Here is a 15,527-nt window from a genome sequence, read left to right on the forward strand (position 1 = left end):
AACCAGAGTCTTGTTATCTGTAGAAAATGACAATCATGTAAATGGATTTATTGGTGCTGACCTATAAGCAAGGGACCAATGCTTCAGATCACGGTGCCTGCTCATTGCTGCTTTTCATCCTCAGTAAGTTCAGACCTACCACTGAGCACCAGGAGCAGCAGGGTGCAGCTTCTCTTGCCTGAGGGCTAAGAGTCAACATCATCAGAGGGCCTAGCACTGATATTTGCCACAGCCAGGCCACACAAGTGGTTAAACTGCGAAAGACGCTGGTCGCAATTAGCATCCTGCTGCTGCAGCTGCAGCTTCTGTTCAAGCAGTCACTACTAACACTCAGTTCAGCAGCCCAAGGCATGCTCCAGCCAATCCATGGTGTGATGAAACTCAGGAAACTGACAAATCCTTACAACAGCACCTGCCCAAACAGGTATTAGGGTGCAATGCCGAAGGTAAGTTCTTCCACATGCTGCACTTAAAAACCTTATGGCTTCAACCCATGCTGCACTAGATGAGAGTTGGGTGCTTTTTAGTGGTTTTCAGCTCTTTCTGTGTGTGGCAGGATTTACTCATGGCTTTTTTTTCCCTTTCTTGCGTTGCCTACTTGTGGCTGTTTTGGATTTTAATGTTAGATTTTACTATATTTATTCCATTTTTATTTGCATACCAGCTAGAAAATTTGTGAAGTGACAATGTGTGTTTTCACACTGTGAAGTGAAGTACTTTCTCTTCTGCCCACTTGGGAGTTCCTTGAAGAGAGTTTTGCATTTTAATAGTGGGGAAGGTAGCATTTGTGTACCCCTGGCATAAAGATGAATGACACCTCTGGCCAACCAACACTTGGAACCCCCATATCTAACCTTAGATTCTTATTGCTTAAGCGATTTTATTTATTCATTTAAACATATTTTTATTAAAGATTTATTGGTTTACAAAAGTATGTGCAATGTCTTTTTCCCCCAAGTTACATATTTTGAGAAACTGTGTGTTAATAATTGCATTCAAAACCGAATTGACAAATGAAGGGCAAACACAAGATAGTGAAGTGTGAAATACCAATAAATGAGAACTCAACTTCAACAAACATGCAATTAGTGTTTAGGATGGAACTTACAGATGCGAACGTGTGTGTGTGTGCTTCCAGATCACTGCAAGGAAAATAAGTCCCACTTCAAATATAATTTATTTTACAGTGAATCAGAAGTAGGTCGCTCATATTTCTGCAGTTTGCTTAAATGCAGTAATATATGAACTGGTGCTAGTGCCTGACCATCAAGTGTACTGCAGCTCCTGTAAAGGGAAAGGCAAAGTGTAGCAGGCATGAAGAGCCTATCTCTTGAGAAGATCAGTAAGCAATAAAGTTGATGCTTTAACTGCAGTCAGGGACAGTCACCTCACCTGACCTACCACTGTAAAGAGGCTGCCTTCCTTGACCGTGGGCTGGCTGATCTCTGTAGTACTGCCTTTGTTAAGAGCTTGGATGGCCATCATAACTAGAGACTGCCAGTTCAAGACCTTGTGTTTGCATGTTATAATGCATGCTTGTATATGGGTATGAGAAATGACAGAGAGGGATGGAGCCTTTTGTTTTTAATCCTTGGGTTTCACTTAGCCAACACAGGAACATTATCTTCATCGGGGGGGGGGGGGAGAGAGACCAATACAACCAGGCTACATTCAGAAAGGTATTGTATAGAAAGAAAAAGTGCAAGAAGGCTCACTAAAATTGTGGTCACAGTTATAAAACAAGCTACTGCCAAGTTCTAGCTTCACACTGTAACAGCAGGAAAATGATTTCCATGGAGTATGGAAAAGGTGAATGGAAAGAAAGACTTAAGAATGAGCATGATCAATCTTTCACATGTTTCCATGGTTTTCTTTGTCCATTCTCCATAGCTAGCACTGGGTGATTAATTACTAATGAAGTGTATGTGATTTCAATCTTAAAATTGCCTATTTATGCACCTAATGAGCATGATTTTTCATATGGTCATCAGCAGTCAAAGCAAGCCATTATGATGGCCGATAATGTTTTCCTGGGATTCTCTACTACTTCCTGCTATCAAAAGAAGTGATCTCTTTCTAAGCGGTGTTATGATTTCATCATCTGTAAAATCGTACGTTTACATTTTGATTGTAATCACAGACAAAGCCAGTGTGTGTGAAGCCTGAATGGGAACAGGACAAATCTCAAATGCAAAGCCAAAACTTACCATTGTTCTGTCACTCTTACTTCGCGCAACTTCCTGCTGTAGACGAGCCACAGACAGCTTCTCCCTATGGAAAGAAGAAAAACATAAAAAGCAGCTCGTTTTTCACCAGCTGGGAAAATGTATCATTTGTATGTCACCATAGCATTCTTGCTCATCAATGCAGCAACCCCCCTTGGCAGAAACTGATTTATCTGCCTTATTTTATAACATATATTTTAAAGCACTTGTATGCTTTTGTTGTATTTCTTGACAGAGAAATTGATACATATAAGCACCAATTATTTCCCAAGGTGTGGGAACCCAAAAGTGGTTTGCGATCATAACTGTAAGTGAAAACTCCACTTTTGATATACAGTATTGTTTAATAAATGGTCTATGGCTCTGCATATGACTTTTATTCTACTCTGTGATAACATACTTACTTCCCTAACTTCTGCAACAAAAGTAAAGTAGACTTAAAAGCAAACTGAAAGGTGTTTTTAAAGACCAAAAACATGAACTTTTTCAATACCAAAAATATGAATTTTAGAAGAAATGATAACCCATCTCTTTTAAAAAGAAACTCCATCTCTGTATCATTCATTTCAAAGCATCTTAAAAGAATAAAACAGGATGCATGATTGGGGAGCAGCAGGAGTTGTACTGTTCCAATATATGGTCCTAAACCATGTACACAAGCCTGAAAATGCATAGAAATTGTACAGGTGGCCGAGTTAATGTGGGCCTGTCTTTCCATGTTCCCTCAGCCATCCCTATACCCATTTTTCATGTCCATAAAAGTTTGTACACGTAAGTCCATACAAAAAACATGGCAAATGACCACATGTAGGGATTGTACAATCAAGTGGATACATGTGGGACTAGCCACCATGCTCCTACCCCCTCCCTACATATGTTATTCCCTAACAGTCAGCTCCACAGAGGTTCAAGATTTGTTGTTGTTTAGTTGTTTAGTCATGTCCGACTCTTCGTGACCCCATGGACTAGAGCGCGCCAGGCACACCTGTCTTCCACTGCCTCCTGCAGTTTGGTCAAACTCATGCTGATAGCTTCAAGAACACTGTCCAACCATCTCGTCCTCTGTTGTCCCCTTCTCCTTGTGCCCTCAATCTTTCCCAACATCAGGGTCTTTTCCAGCAAGTCTTCTCATGAGGTGGCCAAAGTATTGGAGCCTCAGCTTCACGATCTGTCCTTCCAGTGAGCACTCAGGGCTGATTTCCTTCAGAATGGATAGGTTTGATCTTCTTGCAGTCCATGGGACTGTCAAGAGTCTCCTCCACCTGCTAAACTCCCAAGACCATTCTCACTTTGCCCAGAGCACTCAAGAAGCTCTGAGAGAAGTATCACTTTGTTCAGCTTGCTTCTAGTCAACGGTACCTCTAAATGCATCTTGCCCAAATACCAACATAAATTTTTGGAATCAACACTGCCAATAACAACCGCTATACTTAAAAAACACAGGATACAACTAATGCACACCATAATGACTTCCTTGACAGTTCTACAAGAAAGTTCTTTGAAAGTGTCAACAATGCTGACAGCAACTCCTTCCTAGACACAATCACTGGCAATGAACCCCACTGCGTAGGACTGGATAAAGTACGAGTGAGAAGACGGAGCCAGCAATGCTCTTTTGTGAACCAATCTGTTGGGAAGAGCTGTGGGTAAAAAAAAAAAAAGCCTGTAGTGAGGAATAAAAAAGCCTGCTCTATAGAGATTTATGAGGATCCACAGGATACATTGCAACTGATAGTCATTGTGTTTGAAAAGTTATGTCTTCAGACAGCAAACTAGTCTCCTTGTCTTCCCCATAATAGGCAGGAACCAAGTTAATAAATTAGCTTCTTACATATTTATTGCCCATTTTCTCTAAATCTGCAGAGCAATTGGAACCTCTATTTTTTAAAAAAGTAGTGCAAATTAAAAACTCTTCATTCTATTCTTTTCTGTGTCCTTAATATTTTATTTTGATTGATAATTTACCCACTCTTACGTGCTGCTTAATTCTTATATGCAGTTTTCCCTTCATTATCAAGCCATATTTTGTGTATCTCAACACTTCATAAAGAAACTTATACACATACCTAGGCTCTCAGATTGTATGAATACCTTTTGTAATGTTGTTCTTGTTGTTACCAATTTGCTAAGGATCCATCTAAAATGCCCCCAAATTCTACAGAGTTTTTATGGAAAAGAAAAATTACAAGGCAAGTTAAAAGCATTTTTATTTTATTTTTGCTTTTCAAGGGTGGGGGAGTCAACAAAACATGGTTCTCCATTTCCATTTCCAGACTTTCATTATCTCAAATTGTAGCTAGTATAAATACTGAATGTCACTTACAATAACCATTGTTTTGATTCTCAAGTTTTGAATAAAGCTTCTGTTCTTGCTATTAACCGAACAAGGTACATGGTAAAAGAAACTTCTGTGGCTGTGGGGTTTTCATAAAGTAGATTTATAAATCATGCTCTAAACTTTTTTTTAAGACCTTGATGCTATTTCATTAAAAAGGGCAATCTATAAACTGCAAGTTCAGCACCTCACAGTATATTAGCAACCACCAGCTTCATTTACTGTTTGTTTTTTAATGATGCCCTGTATAAAATGCTAACCCAAGCAAATTACAAAGCAGTTGATCATGTTTCGGGGATTTAGCCTGCAATCCTATACACTCTTACCTGAAAGTATGTCCAGTTGAACTGGAGGGGGCTTACTTTTGAGCAGTCAGCTATAGACTATATGGCTAGTTCTAGCCAATGGTCAAATTGTGCTTCTGTACTGGTTTGCTGCTTTAGTCATTTTTAGGCTGTAGTGGAACAACTCTCACACATGTGAATAATCTTGGACTAAGAAACTAATGCCAAAGGAATTATTCTTTGAGCTCTTTATTCAGAAAAAAATATCTGGAGCAGGGAAGAGGACTGTGGAAGCAACATTAGATTATAGCTGGTAGAAACAATGCAGGCCACCACACAGTTCCTTTCCTTTTTCTCAGCTGTCTGTAAATAAAAGCCTCAGCTTTATTCATTCCATGAGGAAAGTGAAAGCACTGATTGACTGCCCCTATTCAATTCTACATAGAGAAGGAAAGGCAGCTAAATGTCTCCAGAGTCTTTGAGAATCCCGAAACCTCATTTGAACTTCACTAATAACATTTCACTTTCTGACACAATGCTGTTGATTTTTTTAATCCTCAGTTTTATCCAGCACTCTCAAGTTGCATCAAAAGTTTGAATGTTAGACCACAAAAGCTAATTTTTTATTTTATTTTGAATAACACATGCAAACATTTAGTATAGAAACAAAATCAAGCAGCACTCTTTAAACTGATTTTATAAACAAAATAAGTCAACTTAAGTCAACTGAGACTAAAAATGTTTCAGAGTACTACACTTATGATTCAATTTAACTGCTTCTGGGTCAACCAAATTCAGTCCAATATCCCCATGATGAAATACTGACCCCAGTATTTTGATTTGTCCCGTATGATATTATTGTCCATCATTCATCCTAAAACAAACATTAAAGAAAAGTGAAAACTTAATGTAAAAGACAACCACACTGTTTTGTCAACTGTGATTCTGGATAATTCATTAGCTAAAGTTCTATATCAAACTGTAAGGATCATGAGCAGAGTTTAAAGCGTCTATAGAAATCAACAGTGCTAGACTTGGGACTTCACAAATTATATAAAAACAAAATATTATTTAAAATTTATTTGTGCCTCCTCCCTCACTATATATTTGCATGGGCAATAAAACACCCATGTATGCCTCTGTAGCACAAGGAAAACAGTAATAGAAGACAAAATAAGGCATGAAAGGCCAACAGACACGCACCCTTTTCTGAAGTGGACCATCATGCTATCTGAGACCACATCATGGTGAATAGGAAGAGGAACAAGGAAAAAACAGAACTGAATCATAAAGATCTTCTCCATGGATGCATGTTACGAGCCCAGAGTCCAGCAGTGGTTACAACATGGAGTCAGAGGCTGCAGACTTTCTAGCTAAGGAGACAGATCAGATGCGTGGCTCTGAACCTGATGTTGAAGGATCAGGAAACAACTGAGTCCAAGGCTGAGGAATATGAGCCCCCAGAAGAACTTCCTGTATCAGTAGGGCAAGAATTTGGATCTTTATAGGTACCTTCACCTGAGGAACCAAATACCTCCCCCAGTACCTCTACAGTCCAGCAATGTAGGGAATGCACCAGGCTAGGGAACAGAGTGCCCCTCTTCAGTTAGAGGAATGGGCTTTAACAACCTAGAGTTAGCGACAAGCGGGTGGAACCCAAGAGAGGTAGTCTAAGAGCAGGAGCTTAAAAAGGCTCAGTCTGCTCTCAACCTTTGCTGGAGCAAGTGGCTAACTTGGAACTATCCATGGTCCTGACCAACCCATGCTTCCTTCTATGTGTGATGTGGCATTGGATCAGAACACTGCCATGCAAGTCTCATAATACCAGGCAGCAAATCACATTTTGCATACCCAGTGCAGCCATGCCAAGGCTCCACAGGGATCTCTCAGGTCAACTTATCCCTCTGCTGCTTGTTGTGCATGCTACAAAATCTCTTCTCCTTTGGGAAAGTGAGGAAATAGGAATGGGTAGGGTACAAGACCCATTTTGAGGAAGATACAGATTGAATGGAGCTGCACCTAACTCAAAATGGGACCAGTCAGTTTGAGTAGAGGGAACTGGTACTCAAATCTTAACCTCTCTTTTATCAGTGTCAAGTCCAGGTTTTGCTGGACCTTTGAAACGACACACTCCACAAACACCAACTTAATCTACCTCCTCAATGCATTAAGTCTAGGGGTCTCTTGTCAGTGACCTCCCTGCTGGGGTGTATGGCCCCAGCAAATGGCAAATCCTTGGCACCAGTCCTGTTCCAGATATCATCTTAGCTCCAATATATACCAATAGCATACTTCGTGGAATTAGTAGCAATTCCTATCCTGTCTCCACACGTAAACACTAAAATTCTACTGCACTATTCCAACATATTCATGATTTTTACACGAAATACAAAGTTTAACAGCTGTGCTTTGAAACAATCTTTGTAGAAGTGAAGAAATTAACATATAAGCAATTGTGGGTGCTAATAAAGAAAATACCTTTTGTGACACAGAGTGAATTTCCAGATTGTCTGTGTGTGTGTGTGTGTGTGTGTGTGTGTGTGTGTGTTTATCTCAGATGTTGTATTAAAATGAATATACTACATGTAGCAAGTTCTATTCTCCTGCAAAATTAAAATGGGGTATTGGGGTAAGGATCCTGAAAGTAGATAATCTTTTCTGAGCAAAAATTCAAACTATAAAAGGGTCAGACCAGATACATGCACTCTTTTATGCAAGCATACAAATGTATAATAATAGTTCAGGCAAATTGTTCAAGGCTAAAAGAAAAAGGACTTCCATTTTTACCTGTCAAAACCAAGGTTCTGCTTCCGAGAATTGTCTTGCTTTTAGTCTATCTCCATTAGCACACTAATAAGCTCACATTAATAGATTATGCCATTTGCAAAATCATGAACAGTTATACCTATTGGGCATCGTTCATCTCCATAATGCTGGCAGGTATGTTAAGGAACCCTAAAAGCAGGGCTGGTTTTTAATCCTGCCTTCTAATGACTCCTCTCATTATAAAAACTCAAGTCATCTAATTAAGAAACAAAACTTGTAAAGGCCAGTTAGCCACATGGTTCAGGAGCTGAGCATCAGATAAAAAGGTGTCATCTGCCAGTGCAAGGTTCTGCTCCAGAGTAAGTCCCTCAAAAATGACTGGACAAGACATAAGGGAATGCAAGGGGATAAATGGAACATAATAAGGCAAATATGTAAAATAAATCTGATGGAATTGACAGTAAGTTATTGACACTATGACCTACACATTCTAAAAATAGATTGCAGGGCTACCTTCAATAAGTCAATTGCACAGTAAAACTATGTCCTGTTCTGCAGGGCTTGATCCTTATAATCCATACCATTGCGTACAACAGGGACGTCAAACATAATGTGTGGGGGATTTATCAGGTCTTCGCAATGAGGCCTACAGTTCTACTTTACATACAAAAAACCTTAAACCATATACCAAGCCAGTGACATTGGATTCTCCCTCTCAACGTAATTTATCCCCAGTTAGTTGACTGCAGGAGTCAAGGAATGTGAGGCGCAAAGAAGAGTGAACTGAAGGGCAACAAGCTGTGATTAACTATGACTTGTTGAAACAAGGCAACTTCAACCATGGGCTATTGAAGCAAATGAAATGAAATCTCCCAGCCTCTTCCTCACAGCCACAATGAAGGAATGGGGATAGTTGAGAAGGATTTCAGAAGCTCACAGACTCCTTCCTAACAAAGTACCTTGGCTCATTGAGATGTCTAAATCAACTCAGTGTTAATAGTACTTGGAATGTATGTGTTGAAAAATAAAAATAAAGTCTTCAACAAAAGAAAAGTGTGTTAGCATCATTTAATAATTCAGGCTCCTGTGACATTATTAATATATAAATGTACTGTATAATAATGGGTACCTGGCTTTTCAGGGCATTTTACATAGCTCTGGGAAAGTATACCCCGTGAGCAGGATAGGTCAGTTGGCTAGAGTGTTGTGCTGACAAGAGCAACAGTTCAATCCCCGTAAGGGACAGCTGCATATTCCTGTGTGGCAGAGGGCTGGACTAGATGATCCTCAAGGTCCTTTCCAACTCTACAGTTCTATGAAAAACCAATTGAGAAATCTCAGCGGCCGGTTCTTGCTTTTATTCAGATACATTAGACCAGGGGTGGGGAAACTTTTTGTCTCAGTGGGTCTGACAGGTTCTCCACCCATGCACTACTCAATAGTGCCTTAGGATGCAATCCTAACCCTCATGCAATCCTAACCCCCCACAGACATGGGAGTAAGCCCCATTGAATTCAGCAGGAATCATGAGCAGTCATGATACAGTTTGCACTGTAAGTAACTTTGTTTCATGGTGCTAAGGAACATTGCACAATATTTTTATACAATCAAAGCTGCATAATGCATTCATCTCTCAATGCATCCTCTCACTTAACATTTTGGGCTCTGTTACATCAGCTGTGAAGTCTTGCACGTTTAAATAGGACGACAAAGAAGCAACAACTGAGAAAGTTTTGGCACCTCCTGGGCTAACAACAAATGAGGCCATGTACACAACTTGTCTAGCTACAAAACACCCATGTGCTATGCCACTATTTTTAAAAGTTAGCTAAGGAAATGCCCTTCATTGACTGGGTAAGTGGTGTTTTGCAAAGTAAAATGTGGCCTAAATTAACGTAGGGAAGACTAATGTGACACAATAATAAAATAAAATAAAATAAAATAATAAACAATGGCACTCTCTCTCTCTCTTTATTAATCCCCACTAATATGAAGCCCTCTTTAACCACTGAAAGTATCCCCAACCTAGTTTTGTCCACATCATTTGAAAGGCAGCACATCCAAAACCAGGAAGTCAATGCTCTTGCATAGTGCTTATTCTAGCCTAAAACACTATATATTGCTGCAGCCTTCAATGCCATGCATGCCACCACAAGCAAATACTGACCATGATTGTTCTCATTAAGTTTATAAGAATCCAGCCCAAGGAGATGCGGCCACAATTAATTAATTTACAAGTTTAACTAGAACTGTGGTTAGCACACAATCACTACAGCTTTCTTCCTTCAACGATTAGCCATGATTTATCACCTTCTAGAGGAGTCCTAACAGTCATTACTGGATTTTTAATCTCCAAAGTGGAATATAGCACTGGAAAAAGTCATTTGCGTGTCAATAACTGTTGCTATCCTACAATATTTAAAGCATGCCGAAGACTTGTGTATTTAGAAAAGAGGTGTCAGCTGGTAGCCTGTTGGCTAACTCCAGACAGTAGCCAAATGGCATTTGGCCTAACGAAGGCTAGCCATACATCATAGTTATGCAAACCAAGTTGTGCATGGGGCTCTGTGCTGCTGCATGCAGTCTGAGCGAGCCCAGCCTTGTTCCTCATTTCCTGGAGTAGGAAAATGTAGCCTAAGCACTGGTTCGGATGCAACAGATTTGGCTACCAACACATTAACTACAGTGGTACCTTGGGTTAAGTACTTAATTCATTCCGGAGGTCTGTTCTTAACCTGGAACTGTTCTTAACCTGAAGCAACACTTTAGCTAATTGGGCCTCCTGCTGATACTGAGCCGCCGGAGCACAAATTCTGTTCTCATCCTGAAGCACAGTTCTTAACCTGAAGCACTATTTCTGGGTTAGCGGAGTCTGTAACCTGAAGCATATGTAACCTGAAGTGTATGTAACCCGAGGTACCACTGTATATAAAAGATGAAGGCAACTTGGGGAAAACCTAGAAACAGACTATTTAGGGCAAATGATACCAGAAATACAGTTTCCTCCATTCTTTCCTCCCAGGAGAAAAATACAAGGCAAGGGTTAAGTTGCCCTTCTCACCTTGCTGGCCCTTCTACTGCAGATTGCAGTCTCCATTGCTGCATTTTGGATAGTTTTTTTTGTTTTTTTAAAAAAGAAACAAGAACTACAGTGACGAGAGTCACACGCGGAGTAAACTCCAAGAGGGCCTTTTATCCTCTCCTACACCAGTGGATCAGCTCTTACATAGGTGAGCCCTGGCACGGTGGAAATATACTGAGTCCTAGAACCATCTGTCGGGACGCAGGTGGCACTGTGGGTTAAAGCCTCAGCGCCTAGGACTTGCCGATCGAAAGGTCGGCGGTTCGAATCCCTGCGGCGGGGTGCGCTCCCGCTGCTCGGTCCCAGCGCCTGCCAACCTAGCAGTTCGAAAGCACCTCCGGGTGCAAGTAGATAAATAGGGACCGCTTACCAGCGGGAAGGTAAACGGCGTTTCCGTGTGCGGCTCTGGCTCGCCAGAGCAGCGATGTCACGCTGGCCACGTGACCCGGAAGTGTCTCCGGACAGCGCTGGCCCCTGGCCTCTTAAGTGAGATGGGCGCACAACCCCAGAGTCTGTCAAGACTGGCCCGTACGGGCAGGGGTACCTTTACCTTTACCTTTTTAGAACCATCTGTCAATGGTGACTGGACTAAGGAAGGGAGAAAATAAATGCTATAAAACAGCCACGTCCAACAGATAGATCGTTATCCACCAGTAGATCACTGGACATATTTGGTAGATCACTGCCCCCACCCCCAAAGAAGCTCAACAACCATAGCTGTAAACTTTCAGATTTGAAAATAAGGGATCAGCAGCCTCACCTGTCCCAGGGACAGTCTATGGGATATCTAACAATCCGGGATAGCAGCGGGAAATGGCGCTCAACAACTTTTACTTGAACCCCAAAAAAATGGCCCCCGTCCTTCCTCAAAAAAAAGCTCAACAACTTTGAGGGGGTAGATCACTGCCAGATCGCAGTCTCTTGGGAGTTGGCCACCCCTGCTATAGAACAATTCAAGTAACAAACTGTTCTTTATCCAGCAAAAGTTCAACATTTGAAGTGCATAACTACACAACATGTAGTTTTGTTGTGGGTTTTGTCTTTTGTGTGGGTGGTGTTTTCTTTAGCCTTGCCTTGCCCCCTTGTTAGTTTGCTTCCCGTAAGAAACACACCAAGGGACTTGTTTTTAGAAAACGTATTACTCCACACCCATAAAGTATCAAATTTAAAGAGACACCGGATATGTTACTTTCTGTCTGGTCTTCTCAGGAAAAGGTTACTCAGAGCCTCTTTAGACCAGTTAATTAAAAACCACCCAAGAAGAAAGGGGAAGAAAATATTAAAGCATGTAAGACAGACCACCCGGTTCAATCATTGTTTTTCTGGTGGGGGTCATTGTTAATGTCCCCCCATGGCTCAGATGCCCAGCTCATATCCACTGGAACCATGTGTTCAGTACTGTGGGCCCAATCTCATGATACTCCATTCCATCTGAGATCAGACAGGCTCCCTCCAAGTTCCTGGTGAAGACTTTATTATTATTTCCACGGGAAATTTAAGTGAGACTTTTTGATTTTACTATTAAATGTAACTGCCTTTAGGCTGTATCCCTGTTGTGCATTGCTTAGTAACTTTGATGTTACGCAGTATATAAATTATTAAAATAAATAAAAATACATGTGTGATGAAGCAAGATGGATACTGGATAATAGAGATGGCTCGCTGCTTCATATGCAATAAATTATGTTGTTTTAAAATCAGGAGTTGACTATTGATTAATAATTTCCAAGAACTTACGTACGTAATGGGTTTATTACATCCAACACTATGTTTAAAGGTCCAATTAATTAATACCAATGTGTATTGATTTTTGCAACAGGATGCTCCTGGTGTCTGCAGTCTAGAGAAAGGCAGTAGGCTTTTATTAACAGTTGACCTTTTAACTGATCTTAATCATGTGATTGCCAATGTGGGATGCTTACTAGGGTTGGCATACAGAACATAATGTTTTCCAAGAATTGCAGGCTTACTTTTTCAATCTTGTGATTAAGCACATTAACAAGCAGTAAGAATTAAAGGTTTGTATGCCAGTTTAACAAGCCGTTTCTCTTAACTGCTGTGAGATAAGAAAGTAATATAAATACAAGTCGTTTGTGTTTACTCAGTAAACAGGTGCTGCTTGCTCCTTGCTAAGCAGATGGTGAATTCAAGAATACTGCAGTTAATTAACTTAACTCTCCGTTACGGGGGGGGGGGGGGGGAGCAACTAGAATCCTGCCTCAACTTCCACAGCACAACCACACACACACACACACACACACACACACACAATGATACATAAAAGTGTTTTCATAACCATCACACCCATTTATTGCCAATATTTAGGCAAGAAATTCTAACTCGGCCACCAAAAAGTGCAATTCTATGCAAGTCTCCTCAGAAGTAGGACACATTGAATTCAATGAACTTACTCCCAGGTGTAGCAGGGGTACCCAATCCGGCCCCCTCCAGCTGCTGTGAACTACATCCCCCCTGACCATTGTCAGGACTGATGGGAGCTGTAGTTCACAATGTCTGGTCTATAGCCTTGCAAGCTGTAAAGTGCTGCATTGCCTTATATTATTAAATGGCAATTCTACACAGTTGTGTCAATAATTCCCTTACTGATCACAGTTCAGACTGCCAGGATTGGCATCAGGAGGAGAGTTCTGGTGTTCCTTTGCTACACGCTGCTTCCTGTTTGAATGCTACAGTCACTCGATTCCAGTGACCCGGCATTATGCTGATGAGCTCAACTTTACATCTCATGAATGAACCAATAATTTGCATTCTAACCCTGTGATTTCCTATTGTGTTACCCAACAGACTGGGATTATATCTAATGATATTGTGGTTTTATATTGTCAGCTTCCCTTTCTAATGCAACATTTAAATTGCTTAGCTAACATTGCTAGAATATGTGTTGGGCGGGCGGACAAGTTGGTAACTGTGGGAAAATGGATACTAGAAACAACATGAAAAGACAGTGTCAGTTTTTGTGGTAACCTGTCAGGTGTTTTAAGCACCTTGATGCCACAAACATCAGAAAGATTCTGGAAGACGGATTTGCTTAGTGTGAGAGCACAGCCAATACTTTGTCAGATGCAAAATGTTGTGACAGCTGAGTATAAGTAAATATTATGCCCTTTGTTTTTCTGATAGAAAAGCTCTTTAAAAGGGGGTTTTGTTTGTTTGTTTTTACTTTAAAATTTCATATCCATTTACACACCTGGAAAACAGAGAGAGAAAATACTGAGAGAGAAAATACTAAGAGTAAAAGAAAGATACACTGAACATGAAATAAAAATATTCTTACTATCCAGACAAGGAGACAAGGGTATACTAAAATGCAAGCAACTAGATCACATGTGGTGGCTTCCAGTTTGTGGGATACTCTCTCTAAGGAAGTTCGCCTGGTGCCTTCAGTATATATATTTTAGGCGCCAGGCAAAAATGTTCCTCTTCAACCAGACCTTGGGCTAATTAATATCCTACAGCCTTTTAAATGTATCTGTCAGAAGGCGGGGTCATTGTACTGTTGCTTTGGTTTAATTATTGTGTTTTATGCTGTGTACTGCCCTGGGAACTCTTGCTGAGTGGCGGTATATAAGTCTAATTAACCACCACCACCACCAACATCATCTAGCTTTCCTCCCCCTCGTGGAACCCAGCCACTAGCAACCAGGCTCAGCAACAAACTTCCATGCATTGCGTCAAGAGTTCTAAGTGCACAGCAAATGCAGATGTGCAGCTAAATCTCTGTCTGTATCATAATGCTCATCTGGTCTCCATCTAACCACTGGAATTTATCTTTTTATCCAGATAAACAGAGATGCACATGCAGGCCATTATGCAGGAGTGGCTGGTAGGGCAGCCCAGCATTTCTTCCCAGGCTCCCCAACACCATCCATCACTGTTAGTTACTGAGCAGGAGAGGGGCAGGGCAACAGGGAGCTAAGTGCAGTACAGATGTAGCAGCGGTGGCACTGTGTCTCTGCAGCTGCAACTGTGCCTTGCCTCCTCCCTTCAGTATGCAGAAGCAGCAGTGCACAGTGCTGAGAAACCAGGGAAGCAGTGCCAGCAACTACTGCCATTATGCACTGCATGTGTTTAACTACAATCCTTAAGATTAGGGCTCAGCTATAAAATGAGACATTTTAGCTAAGTGGACATCAATTTTAACTAATCATCTTATGTAGTTACCTAACATTACAGGATGTATTGTTAGCAGTGTCACGTAAATGATGCAGATGGAACCCAGAGAGAAAAGAAATCCTGGTAAAACTTTACTAAGAGAACTGAACAAAGAGTATAATTTAAGGGGGGGAAACAGGTTTTGTCTTTTTTATTTCATGCCTTATACACTGCAGGGAGACATCCAACCAACCATTCAGATGAAAACTCCCTCAGAACCACACAGCCTATCAGAGCCCGTGTTACCTCAGCAAAGATCACAATGATCTTCTTGGTTGTTAAGCAACACTCCACCACCACCACCACCCCTTGATTAGCTGACTTACTAACAACAGAATTAACCCTTAGGTTACAAACCAAATTATCTCTACTGTTGCAATTCCCACATGTATCATACTGAAGTGAAGAGAATGTAAATTCAGCAGAGAACCTGGTTGTATTAATGTTTCCACAGTGTTAGCCCATCTACATTGTGTACATTCTGATGTTCTTGTTAGGTTCAGCTATATGGGCACCTAAAATTTAATCTATGCAATAAAAAGTGCAGGAAGAGGTCACCTAGAATGCTTCAACCTTGCTGCAAGAACCTTCGGCTTTCTCTTGATTTACCAATCAAGTGATTGATTTATCAATCCTAAAGTTGTATTAAAATTAGTATTAGC

At 40.8% G+C, this 15,527-nt stretch overlaps 1 protein-coding gene across 11 annotated transcripts in view; it reads right to left on the minus strand.

The window, feature by feature from the left end:
* NCKAP5 (NCK associated protein 5) overlaps nucleotides 1-15,527 on the minus strand; it is a 610,895-nt gene that overhangs the window by 308,863 nt on the left and 286,505 nt on the right. For all 11 annotated transcript variants that reach the window (XM_083703012.1, XM_083703010.1, XM_083703011.1 and 8 more), the window contains one exon: nucleotides 2,208-2,271. In XM_083703012.1, the coding sequence (XP_083559138.1) occupies nucleotides 2,208-2,271 (64 nt within the window). The remainder of the gene's footprint in view (nucleotides 1-2,207; nucleotides 2,272-15,527) is intronic.

The sequence above is a fragment of the Podarcis gaigeae genome, assembly GCF_964106915.1.
Source record: "Podarcis gaigeae genome assembly, chromosome: 1".
Taxonomy (NCBI): domain Eukaryota; kingdom Metazoa; phylum Chordata; class Lepidosauria; order Squamata; family Lacertidae; genus Podarcis; species Podarcis gaigeae.